At 40.1% G+C, this 13882-nt stretch overlaps 1 protein-coding gene across 7 annotated transcripts in view; it reads left to right on the forward strand.

The window, feature by feature from the left end:
• Positions 1–13882, forward strand: part of NCKAP5 (NCK associated protein 5) — a 1056356-nt gene that overhangs the window by 995955 nt on the left and 46519 nt on the right. For all 7 annotated transcript variants that reach the window (XM_067742126.1, XM_067742129.1, XM_067742130.1 and 4 more), the window contains one exon: positions 12801–13115. In XM_067742126.1, the coding sequence (XP_067598227.1) occupies positions 12801–13115 (315 nt within the window). The remainder of the gene's footprint in view (positions 1–12800; positions 13116–13882) is intronic.

The raw sequence follows: 13882 nt of genomic DNA on the forward strand, positions 1-13882 counted from the left end.
CACTGATTTCTTGAGTTTTTGAAAATGTAAACTTATCTGTTGACTTTCTATCATGGGAGATTATGAATTTGCATTCTTGACCCATTCTTCTTCCCTTATTTCTTCCAAAAAATTATATTAGAGATTTTGGTTAATATGTATGGTTTATACCCTTATGATTATGTAAATACTGTTCACTGATGAACTAATTATACTACTTAGAGCGTAATATGATCCCGCTTCCTTTCTTGTACAGCTTAGACTTTTTTCTAGCATTAATAATGACATTTTCTCCCAATTATCTTAGGCTCCTAGGTGCTGATCATTGATTCCAAATTCTCCAACAAAATTGTAAGGCGCCTCTCAATATTATTTTCCACATAATCAAATGCATCAGGTCACGGACAATTTCTTTTAAATGTTTTCTCTACGAGCCGTCCCCAGGGAGCCTGTGTCTCCCTGCTCTCTGGGGCTGTTTCGGCCTTCTTTGGAACTGAGGATTTTTTATGATTCCACTTTATCTCCATTTGCACCTTATTAGCTATACATCTTTGGGTTTTAGTGGGTTTTTTGGTTTTTGGGGTTTTTTTGTTTGTTTGTTTTAGTGATTGAACTAATGTTTAAATGTAATTTAACTACATCTTTACCTTAGCACCGTCTATCTGTAATGTATCTATCTACATTACAGATTACTTTCTTATAACCCGTCTCACCCTTTATGCTATTGTATATTTTACTTCTACATATGTTAGAAAGCTTGCAATATGTTTTTATATTGGCTTTAGTGAATTATCTCCTAAAGAGATTAAAATATAAGAAAAATATACTTTATATAGCATATACTTACCATTTCTTGCATTCTTCATTCTATTGTATACATCCAGATTTCTACCTGATACCTATTTTTCATCTGCTTGTGAAACTTCCCTTAATATCTTACACTAAACATTCTCTTGCAATGAATTCTCTCAGCTTTTGTTAGTTTGAAAAGCATATATTTTTTCCTTGGTTATTCAATTAGTTGAAAAGTTGATTAATTAGAATTAATTTTTAAAAGGTTGACAGGTTTTGTTTTGTTTCTTTCCCTCTCAAGACTTTAAAGATGTTATTTCATTCTCTTCTGGCTTACGTAGTTTCTGACATGAATTCTACTGTCAGTTTTATCTTTGTTCTGTAAAGTATCTTTTTTCTCAGTTGCTTTTAAGATTTTTGTCTTTATCACTGATATTCAGTAGTTTGATTATGATGAGCCTAAATGTCGTTTCCCTATGTTGGTTCTGGTTGAGGTTCATTGAGTCTCTTGGATTTGGGGTTTATAGTTTTTTATCAAATATGTACATTTTTGGTTATTACTTCACATAATTTTTTCCCCTTTCTCTCTTTTCTTTCCTTCTGGGGCTCCGGTTATACATATTTAGACCGTTTCATATTGACATCCAGGTCACTGATGGTCTATTTCTTTAAGTCTTTTTTCTCTATGTGTTTTATTTTGGATAATTTATTTTGTAATGTTTAAAAATTCACTGACCTTTCTTCCTGCTACATCTAATAGCTCTGCTAATCTGCTATTGATTCTGTATAGTGTATTTTTAAATTTAAATATAGTTTTTCCTGTCTACAATTTCCATTTTTTTTTATTTTTTATTATTTTATTATTTCCTAATTATGTTCAAATTTTACTTTATATCTTTGTACATAGTTGTGACATCTACAATATTTTTAAGTTCTTGTTTAATTTCATTATCTCTCACTACCGTGTCTGTTTCTGTTGATTAATTTCTCTCTTGAATATGGATCATATTGTTCTCCTTCTTTTCATGCCTGGCGGTGATTTTTAATTGGATGCCGGAGATTGTAAATTTTACATTGTTGAGTACTAGATTTCATTGTATTCCTGTAAAGACTGTTGTTCTTTATTTTGAGGTGCATTTAAGTTACTTGCAGATTATTTTCATTTTTCAAGGCTTCCTTTTATGTTTTGTTATGACGAATTCAAGGGAACCTTTTTTCTGGGAATAATTGAGCCTCACGACTATGGCTTGACCCTTCTTAGGACTGTACTGTGTGGTCCATGTTTTGGGAGGCCTATGCTCTCTGCATGGTGGAAATACAAACTATTTTCAGCCTTACGTGAGCTCATGAGATGATTCAACCTACTGCTTCATAGTCATTGCTTCTCTGACCTCATGCATTTCGCCTCATGCATGTGCAGGTTAATACACAGCGGAAGACTATAGCGAAACCTCTGCTGTTATCATTTCTTTGCAATACATAGCCCTGCAAGTTCTAGCTGCCTAGACAGCCCCTTCCCTACCCCACCCACACGCCTGTGTTTACCTCTTCTTGAATTCAGCAGGCCCTCCAGACTCTGTTCATGTTTCTTCTCTCAGTGTTTCAGTCTGGAAACCATCACGGGGCAGTTGGCTACAGAGATTATAGAGCTCGCTTCATTTGTTTTCCTTGAGTCAGAGATCAAGTTTTATGTTGCCTATTGTCTGATGTCTGAAAACAATGGTTAACAGTATATGCTGTTCCTGTTACAGTTAGTCATTAATGGACAGAAGCAAATATCTCTCTATATTTTTGCCCATATTCATATCCTTTGGTCTGTTGGATTTCATTACTCCTTTATTATCTTCCTGTAGAAACAACCATGGAATACTGGAGAGTGGAGAGTGGCAGCTGAAATGGAAAGATAGGCTCATATCTGCTTCAGCCTTCTCTTCACCCATATTTCAGCTACAGTCACATAAAAGAAAAATAAATGATCCTTGAATATCCACTTAAAATAGATTAACTTATATTAATTAAAATTCTGAACCAAGCAAGTAAGGCATGTTAAAGTGAATTTTTTATTTAAAGTTTCAGGGTATGAAGACTTAAGCTTTTTTCCTTTCCACATACAATTTGAAAAATCATTAACATTGAATAAATATAGAGACAAATGGAGAAAAACATCTATGAGCTTTAAATTCTTATCTTTCTGGGGTCTTTTATTAAATATCTATAATTACAGAATATAATATAAGAAATATAATATAATAAAAGAAAACTAAAATAATTTGTAATTTTAGAGTATATAAAATTTTAATTTAAAAAAATAGGTTAGGGACTTCCCTGGTGGTGCGGTGGTGAAGAACCCGCCTGCCAATGCAGGGCACATGGGTTCCCTGGTCTGGGAAGATCCCACATGCCATGGAGCAGCTAAGCCTGTGCACTACCACTACTGAGGCTGCACTCTAGAGCCCACGAGCCACAACTACTGAGCCCACAAGCCACAACTACTGAGCCCGCATGCCACAACTACTGAAGCCCATGTGCCTAGAGCCCGTGCTCCACAACAAGAGAAGCCACCGCAGTGAGAAGCCCATGCACCGCAATGAAGAGTAACCCCCTCTTGCCGCAACTAGAGAAGAAAGCCCGTACCCAGCAACAAAGACCCAACGCAGCCAAAAATAAATAAATAAATAAATAAAATTTTAAAAAATAAATAAATAAAATAGGTTAATAATACATAGGAGGACTTCCCTGGTGGTGCAGTGGTTAAGAATCCACCTGCCAATGCAGGGGACACGGCTTTGAGCCCTGGCCCGGGAAGATCCCACATGCCGCGGAGCAACCAAGCCCATGTGCCACAACTATTGAGCCTGAGAGCCACAACTGCTGAGCCCGCGTGCCACAACTACTGAAGCCCACATGCCTAGAGCCCGTGCTCCACAACAAGAGAAGCCACCGCAATGAGAAGCCCATGCACCACAACAAAGAGTAGCCTCCGCTGGCCGCAACTAGAGAAAGCCGCGCACTAACAAAGAACCAAAGCAGCCAAAAATAAATAAAATAAATAAATTTAATAATACATAGGATGCTTTACCTCTTGTAAACATCTTTAATAAATTTTTTATGTGTTGCTAAATTGATAGATCTGAATCTCCTCATGCTTCTCTGTTTTTCTATGTTTCCTACCAAGGAAAGCTGTTTTGACTCTCTTCCTGCAGCAGCTTATCTCCAGTTTATTTTCCTTCCTCCCTTCCCTCAACTTGCCTTATCAAAGCAGATGTTATCCAGGCAGGTAAAATGGAGAGCAGAGGCAGTTGTCCATATAATTCAGCAAACCCGATATGGAATTTTAGAGATTTAGAGAGACAGATTTACCCATGATAGCCATCTGTGTCTATCAGATTCACCAGATAATTGTTCAGCTTCTCACTTCCTTTTGGCAGGGCAGATAGAGATGGAGTGAAGCTAAGAGAGAGGGTAGATCATCGAACAGATACAAGGACAACCTTTTAGGATAAATATGCTGTATCTTCTCTAAGGGGAAATTGTGACTTACTAATTTTGGGAATGTGATCTGAGAATGTAATAAGTGTGTGAACCAAGGAGAATCAGTAAACATCATTTGTTTAGACCTTTAATATGCCTTTCATAAGCACCAGCACGAAAGTGGATTAAAAGAAGATACAAGCAAATAGCTAGATTATCATTAGATCGGGGAAAAAAGTTGAGGATAGAGCAATTTTGTCATGGATACAGAATGAGCAGGGATAACAGGAAACAAAAGGGAGAGATAAATTGGCATTTCTTCAATTAGCAAAATGATGGACACAGATCAGGGCTGGAACCATAGTTGGTCTACATTTTTATGGTACTCTAGAAAGTTTTGCTAATAAAATTAAGGGCTTTCTTTTTTCCAATTAGAAAAATAGCTGAGGAGGACAAGACTTGACATATGGATAGGAAAGTGTTTAAGTGGTAATCATCACTCTGTGAGGAATTGGGAGGAATCTATGTTGTTTTCTCATCAACGAGGACTTTGACCTGGAAGTGGTGACTCCCAAAACAAGATGTAGCCATCTGGGATCCAAGTCTGTTCCTAGACCAGCTGACCAAGTCAAGCAAATACTAGTTTTTAAACTGTAGTGATCACGTTAGCCTACTCTTATATATCACAGTAAATATCACGTACAAATCTCACCACTGTTTTACAAAACAGGCATAGTGGCATAGCAAGACATGAAGGAGTTATGTGAAGGTCTCAAGATTTTTCAGTCTAGAAGAATAAGAGTCTAGAGATAATTATTAAAATTTGTAAAATCAGGAAGGGTTTGGAAAGTTGCATAACAAACCTCAGAATACTGGACCAAGAGCCATCCCCCACACCTCTGAAGAGGTCGTCTTAGTGTCAATCACAAGACGAAGCACGTATTATAGCGAACCTAAGGAATTTTTTCCTCAGGGTTTATACCAGATGAATAATTACATAAATTTAAGGAGGATTTCTATGAATTCGTGGTCTGCATGGGCATTTGGAACATATTTCTGACCTTTTCCAGTCTATATCCTTAAGTCACATCCCACTACAATATTTTATGTGATGCTACCACTGTCAGACAGAATATTGGGTTAACAGGATATCAACCCAGTCTGAGGTGACATGTCTTTTATATTGGTTTAAATAACTTGTCCTTCACCTTGACAAAGGAGTTTTATGATCTGCTTTTTTCTTTTTAAAATTTTTTGTCATATTAACTCCCTTCATTTTTTTCTCATATTTATTCCCTATGTACCAGTGTACCAGACCCCCAAAGTTCCAGTCTTCCTTTATGTCAAAGAGAACACAAGGGTTAGAAAATAAATTTACATTCTCCTGTATAGTTTTCAAATGTCAGAAAGCTTAAATCCAGTTTGAACTTCTGAGTATTTACATGCATATTCTGAAGCTCTCAAATTGAATTTACTCGTCCAGAAGGTCATCTTAATGCCACAGTCAAAAGTTACCCGATGTTTGTGAATAAATAGCCAATATAGTCATTTTGGACTACTTTAACAAAACCACAGGGTAAGCTTAGAATGAATAACCCACATTTAATTGATGTGGCTTTGGCAACAGACTTAGTTTTTCTTAGCTTATTTCAGCCATACAGATGAAGAGAAAGATGTGCAAATAAAGAGATCTGTTCTCCCATCTGTAGTTAAGCTTCTATTGCCAGTACCACACATAGCTTAAGATGTTTAGGAACCTGGAGAGAACTCATACAAAGACTTATTTCCACGACCAATTGCATTATAGGAAAGTATGCCAGTTAGTAATACGGTATGACTACTAAACACCCATGAGTTGCTCTTTCTGGCTGGTGAATTGTGTTGAGTCCTCATTCAACACAATTTGAAATTTATTTGGCTGAAAATTTGTAGGTATGACTAAAGGTCTCAAAGTAAAAATGAGCTTGGGTTTTAAAGTTTTCCATTTTCCTAGGATTTACGAGTGTGGAAGAGGGGAAAAAAACAGTGATTACTGAAGCAGTTTGTTTGAATATATAAGAGAGGGTAGATCATTGCACAGAAGCAAGTGTAACCTTTTAGGATAGACTGAAAATCAGAGCTTACTAATTTGGGAATATTCCCTGAGAATGTAGCAAGTCTGTGAACAAAGGATAATTAGTAAACATCATTTGCTTAAGCTTTTTAAAAAGCCTTTCCGGTGCCTATTCCAAAATGGATTTCTTGGGAAAATGGACTCCATCTTTTCTATACATGAGGCAGCTTGCAACCAACTCCAAGTACTTTGCTCCACGTTTATAATCGTTCAATAACGATGTGATCAAGTAACCCCCAAGGAAATGGTTGCCACATGGTACTTGCTTAGGAAATAACTGGGGCAGTTGTTTAGTGAAATGTACGCAGGTGCTGCAGTAGAACACTGACCACACAGGGGAAGTTTGGTTTGTCTTCGATTCCAGACAGTGTGTGTATTATGTACCCGCAGGGGCCCTCACCTCTCCTTGACAACCCCTTCTGGAAACTTACAGAGTACCTACTTTGTAACGAGCATTATTACCAATGAGCTATGATCATATGATGTCAGGATCGTTTAAAAATTCCCTTGTTGTGACACAGCCAGCAGGTAGCCAAGCAGATCGTCAAGCCTAGTCTTTCCAACTCTGAAGCCTATTGTCTTTTCACTTCATTCTTCTGAATATTTAGATGAACTTGGAACTCAAGTCGGGTTTGCTTAAGCCTGTCCTATATAATAATCTCTATGGACAGATACACTAATAATACCAAGAGTTTTGGTTTATACATTTAAGCAATTAAAGATTTGTGAGATAGGATCCGTGAAAAAAAAATTGAGATACTTTAATCTGTAGAAGACTGAGGAAAAAATGAGTTAGTGGCCTTTCCCAAACACTCAAAATCAGTGCTAATACAGATTGCACTAACTTGGAAATTTATATTAACTGAAGCAGTGCTGGAAATAAGCTTTTCCCTTTGCAGCTATTTTAAATATAGTGTTACAATGTAAATGAATAGTGTAAAACAAATTTGGAAGTTGCAAGAAGCCAATTAAGAGAACAAGTTGTTTAAAAGAGAAAAACCTCACTGTTTTGTGTAAGGACATATAAGAAGTCCCTGAGTAATCTCATCTGTTCACTACAAATGGCTCCCAGGAACTTGCCTCTGTGATAACTTGGTTCTTGTGCTACTATGCGTGCTGATGTTAAACGTGATGCCGGCACTCAGCTTGGCATCTACACTCCCTGAGGATGAGAGCAGGAGGAATGAGGCCAGACCTGAGACCTTCCAGCCCAGTGATGCTTTGAGGTAGGGGCGGGGGCCAAAGCGGATACTAAAGCCACATTCCCTGCACTATCCTTCGTCTTGGTCACTGACCCTTGCTCTAAGGGCTTGGAAGTATTAAGAAACCTGTCTTTAAAATATTCAATAATTCTGAATGATCTTATCCCCCCTGGCTATCTGAATTAATGAAGTCTGGCTGTATGAGAACTATAGCTGCACAGAAAAAGGAAGTCAGCTCTTTTCTCTGGTTGCTGAAGTGAGAACAAAAAAAACAGCAGATTGGGATTTCAAAAGGAAAAGTTCATATTCAATTTAATTTCAGGAAGAATTTTCTAAAGATGAGAGCTTATTTCATCCACCTATTTTTTCATTACACTCCGTGCTAGCTATGTGTCAGGCTCTGTGCTGAGCGTGGGTGATGGCGAATAAATCAGGCACTCTCTCAGCCTATAGTTATCATCAGCTCTATTAGCATATAATTGCCATTCTGTAGAAAAAGGCGACGTAGAGTCAGGAACAGGCTTACGTGGGAATTCTGAAGAGATGGATAAAAACCAATCTGCCCCCAGGCTGCTAGCAGTCTAATAACACTTATTTTGAGAATTGCTGCCATTTTCTGAATAATAGCTGTGTACCTGTTCCAGGCATCGTGCTATGTTTATTATGTGCTATGTAGCTAGTCCTCAGAGCGCCCCTGTGATGGAGGTTATATAATCTGATTTTCATACGAGGAGCCTAAAGCCACCTGCTGGGGCACCTGGTCCAGGAGCAGAGGGCTGATGCTCGCTGATGAGCTGAGTGGGGATTTTGTATTGCACATCCTGAGTTAACAGTTGAAAAACCCCTGGTTGAACTGTTTCTCCAAAATGTCTTCTCTGCCACCACCCCACGCAGAACGTCCCCAATCTGGGCTGCCCTGCTCACCCTCCGCTGACTCATCCCCCCCCACCCCAGGCACAATAAATCCCTCTTTACTGAAGCTCTGAGGCCAGACAGTATTCCTAACACAACACTCTCAACATTCCTTCCAAAAAAGAAGGACCTAAAAATTCTCCTGTCAGCTGCTAACAGACTACAAGGCTGTCCATCTCCTTTCCTGCTGGAGGTATGCAAGATAATGCATCCAAGGGACAGGAGAAGAAGGTCCCGAGTCCATTCTGTAAGGAAGAGATTCCCCACCATGCTGACATGCCCTGAACGGACCCCAGGTGTGCTGAGATGTTGAGCCCTCAGCTCTCAGGTAGCCGGGGGTCCTGGGGCAGCTGGTGTGTTCCTCAGTGAGCTGTACGTGTGTATTTGCTACATGTGCCAGAACTTTAAAAGGACTGGGAAGCACTGCTGTAAGTCATCCCATGAAACATCTGGGGCTTGGTGGTGGTGATAAGTGAGAGAACTTACCTTAAGAGACAGAAGGCAGATGGGATGACGAGAAGTCATCAGGGTAGGAGAAGTCATTAGTGACCTTGAAAGAGTGAAACCCGCTGGTCCGTCTTGTGATCCAACCCTTGAACTCATTAGCAAGGCCCTGTTGACAGCTGTTCTCACAGTCACGACGTGAACTTAAACATGTTGTGAGGTCAGAACTGAGTCAACTCATTGTGGATGCAAGGCTGGCTTGTCCCTTTGAACTTTAATCTTTATCACGGCCATTCAATTATTTTGTGAGTTCTTATAATCCCCTGAGAAAAGAAACTGACTTCAAAAGTACAATATCTAACACTTTTTCAGATTACAGTATTTTTATGAACTGTAAGAAACTTACAGTGCCTGAAAGAAACTACATAAAGAAGGTGTCAGCATTTTCAGTATAAACTCTATTTCCAAAGGTTTATGCATTCTGGAGAAATTTGCTTGAGGGGGAAACTTGGCATATGGTGTCTGAGTTCCTGACTGTCCATATACCTCATTTCGTAGGTATTACAAGTGAGTCCTTCAAATTCACTGCATTTGGCATCTGTAATTTTTAGAAATAAAAAGGTGGCTTTAATAACAGGTGATTTCTGTGTTTAATGTCAGTGCACACAATTCTTAGAGGATCAAAGAACTCAGGAATACCAGAAGTCCTGTTTTATAGCTTCTGATTATGACAGTATCGTGGAGGGAAAGAAGGGAAAAGAAAATAATATAAAGGGACAGATGCCAAGAAATGCTGGTGTCCTCAGAAGGGCACCAGAGTTAGACCTCCTTTATCTTTCTTCCTACCCCAGATTTCTCCCTGCCCTGTTTCCTGCCTGGTGTTACAGGCCAGGCCAACGTACATGGGCTTTAGTGTCTGGGGCCTTGCCCCAGAAAAATCACTGAAAAGGTTGCCAAGAATCCTACTTTGCTTTTTGAGTCTCCATTTGAAGGGGCTGGATTAACTCATAAAATACCTATAGGGGAGAGAGTTCTTAGACAAAGCCAAAAAAATATTTCCCTTGCAGGCAATGCCTATCACCAGGGCCAGAGAGATGAGATAAATGCCAGAAAAACCCTGGCATGGGAGTCTACAGATGCGATCGATCCAAGAGGGTGGGGGAAGAGGTACCGGACAACTGTGGTTCTCGGGAACCGTGGAACTGTTAACTCCGTCCTCAGGATGGGAGGTATGGGAACCAGCTGGAATTCAGGGCCAGCACCAGTTCCATAGGAGAAGCTGGGCGCACTGGCCAGAGGCGGGGGGCCCTTCTGGGCACTCTCAGCTCACAAGGGTGCCTCAATGGCTGCTAACAGAGCAGACTCCACTTCTGGATTTACCTGAACTTTTTGGCAGAATCAGTATAACTTGGTGGCTGAGAGCGTGGTCTCTGTATTTATGTAAGTCTGGATTCAAATCCAAGCCTCTTTATTTACAGCGTACAGCCTTGGACAGGTTACCTTTTTGAGCCATGATTTCTCATTTGTAAATGGCAATGATAGTTCTTACCCTTTGAGGTTGAGAGGATGAAGGGATGATACAAAGAAAGCAGTGAACTTCTAGCTGCAGCCAAACTTGATGATCCATTTTCACAAAAGGAAAAGAACCCCTAATGTTGCCATGTTGAGCATTCTTCTGTTCAGAGGTAGGCGTCCTGGAGATGCTGGGAGGAAATTATTATGGCAGGCAGCCTGGGGCACGTAGGGACTGACACATCTGTTACATCCCGTGAATCTTTGATCCCCATCCCTGAAGACTGGGTCGATTCCGATCCACTTACTCCTGTGTGAGACTGAAATAGTTCAGACATTTAGAATTGCCCCCAGTACAACACATGGACATTGTCAAATATGAGGCGTGTCGTATGTCTAGGCTAACATGAAGGAAGGACACCAAATTCTGAATAAGAAGATCTTGCTTTTCTGGCATTGCCTTCCCATGCAAACAGCTGATTATTTCTCCAAAAGGCTGTTTTGTAGCAATTGAGTCGGCTTAATTGAGGAGAAAATGAATAGAGAAGATAATGAATAATCTCGGAAGCTGGTTGAGAGGAGAGCTGACCAGGTGGAGGCCCTGAAATGAATGGAACTAAAACTTAGCCCTTGTGGTTCTGGGAAAGATCTCAGACTATAGCCACGTGACTCAGGGCCCCGGGAGTCCACGGTCAGTCTTTGAGATCAGATGGCGTGTGAGATGGCTAAGTGGATCATCATACTGGAGAAAGGGTATCTGTATCTTCCTACTAAATGTCCCTTTGGAGACTGAATCCTCTCTTTTGATAGGGACTTCATCTTTCTAGTGCTTCTAAAGCCAAGGACCAAAGCTACTAGAACCTATAAAAGCTAACTCTGTACCCACCCCCACCCCTTTGTTTTCACCTGAGTATTAGGAATTTCCCAGAATTCTAGTACTCAGAGCAGAGACGTTTTGAGGAGAAAGGTAGGGGAATGGTCAAATTCTGAAGTTCAGATACTAATTGGTGAGCATCAAGTGAGATTGTGTGAGAAAGGTACTTAAGGATAAACTATTTACCTGTCAGATATCTACTGAAATCTAATAAATATACCTAGTGTTTTTTTATACGTCATCATTCATGATTTCTTTCATTCAGCTATCCTGCGGTGTGCTAGGCGTCATTCTAAATTCAAGAGATTCCACAGTGAACGTATCTTTATTCTCACAGAAACTCTATAAGGAACCTGAGCCCTTGAGGGGTTAAGGATCTTATGTGGAGGGCTCTCACAATTAGTTATTAGCAGAGACCAGACTCCCATGCACCACTGAAATGTTAGCTGTCGAGCCTCTTGATACAAAGATCACAACATAGTCTATTATATTCCCCACCATGCCTAACACGGTGTTGTTGTGCCTCTTCCCCAGTCCTAGACTGATAAGATGCTAGTACAAACTTTACTAAGGCTGTTTTGCTCTAAGATTATCGTGTAAACAGGAGACTTTTGGGTGACAAGCGGATCTTGGAAGCTGTCTCATTGGCTTAGATAAACTACACCACATTTCAGGAATTCATTCTGTGATCATTTTTTCAGATATTGTATTTTTCTTGGATATAAAATGTTTTGAAGATGAGATGTAATTGGCAGAATATGTCACACATATGGTGAAATCAACTCGGTTTGTTTTAGGGAATAGTGGGAGCCCTGGGAATGACAAGAAATCCAGAGAGTACTGATGAGCTTTGTCATTACATGAAGGCAGATGGAAAGACAGAAAGTGGCCCTATGACCTTCTCTGTGAGACCTCAGATGGCAGTTGAGTCAGAGGAAGCCCACATGATAAGTGATGTACCTTTGGGGATGACCCTTATAGTATGTGAATTACTTGTCCTCACAGTCAGATGGAGAGGCCAGAGACTTAGTTAACTGCTGGCGGATGGTAATTCACGTAAGAGATGCACAACTGCCTTTGTTAGGGCATCACTTCAATGTGTTACGTGTGCTCATTACTCATCTTATTTCAGTTAATAAATGTTACCTAATTGATTGAAGTCATATGATTCCCAATTGAAATAAGGGTGATCAAAAATAATTTTTGGTCTCCAATGACCGTTCTTTTACCCTTATAACTCTAGAGAACCATGTACTTTGTATGTACACGTGACTCTTGCTGCCAGTAATGGCTAACCTTCTTACTCCGTATTATGTTAAGGGAATATTTCCGTGTTCAATTAGATGTCTGTTTCATGCCACTCCCTGGAAATCTGCTACAGCCGTACGAGTGTTTCTTCCTTCTAGCTATCCCCTTTCCTCCAGACCAGATCCAAATGCCCATGATCCTTTTCTCCTTTTACGTGAGCAGTCTCTAATTCTCACTATGTTACTCTGTCTAGAAACGAACTGCCAGATGAGGACACTGGACAGTGGGATTGGAACCTTCCCGCTCCCAGACTCAGGAAACCGCTCAGCGGGACGGCACCTGTGCCAAGCAGACTCCCCCGATGACACTGAGCCCCTCCTGTCTCTCCAGCCAGCCCTTTGTGCAGCTTCTTCCATAAGAGCCCAGACCCTTGAACGAGAAGTGCCTTCCTCTGCAGACAGCCGGGGATCTAAAGCCAGCGCCATTGTTCATTCCACGTCCGACCCCATCCTGACTGCCAGAGGGATGCGACCTCTTCAGAGTCGCCTCCCCAAGCCAACCTCCTCAGGTAAAATGCCTGTCACCTTCCAAATGAGATTGTTTGCTCACTAGAATCATGCACTTGCTGACAAAGATGGAGAGCAGGCAGCAGAAAAGATTTCCACCAGGAGGTCAGTCAGTGACCTCTGCCCAGTGGAAATGTAGATGCATGAAATCCCTTTATGTCCTCAACCAAAACATAAAAAGAAAACAAGTATTAAACATCATCTACTCTCAGTATTATTTAAGGGGTGTACACACACATAAAGGAAACAAGCACGTTGTTAGCACAGGTAGATGGATATATAAATTGATAAAGAAAAAACCATACAACGTAGACTTCAGATTTTGTCTTTTAAAACTTAACTCTGAGTATAGACCAATCTAGGCCCAAGACATAAATTTAGCTGAAATGTTGTTTGCCCTCTCACAGAAACATATGTCTTCTGACATATTCCTATCCAGTTCAAATGTATTTATACGTTGAGCTATAAAAAACGTAGTTTGATATATTAGCAGTAGATTGTCTGTTAACTACAACGGGATGGAGGGAGCCTTCCCACTGAGAAGTGCCATCCTTTGCTGCAGTCGATGGAAACAAGCTTTCATGATTAAAGATAGGGACAGGCTAAGGGTCAAAGTTTTTTCACTGTTCCCTCAAGATTAAAAATATTTATTGCAGCTCAGGATGACACGAAACAATTTTTAACTTGGGCGCCTCATGGTGCGTTTATGACACGCCTAAGCCTATGAACTAGAATTCTAAAGACTTTCATTTATGATTTGATGATGAGA

The sequence above is a fragment of the Pseudorca crassidens genome, chromosome 6, assembly GCF_039906515.1.
Source record: "Pseudorca crassidens isolate mPseCra1 chromosome 6, mPseCra1.hap1, whole genome shotgun sequence".
Taxonomy (NCBI): domain Eukaryota; kingdom Metazoa; phylum Chordata; class Mammalia; order Artiodactyla; family Delphinidae; genus Pseudorca; species Pseudorca crassidens.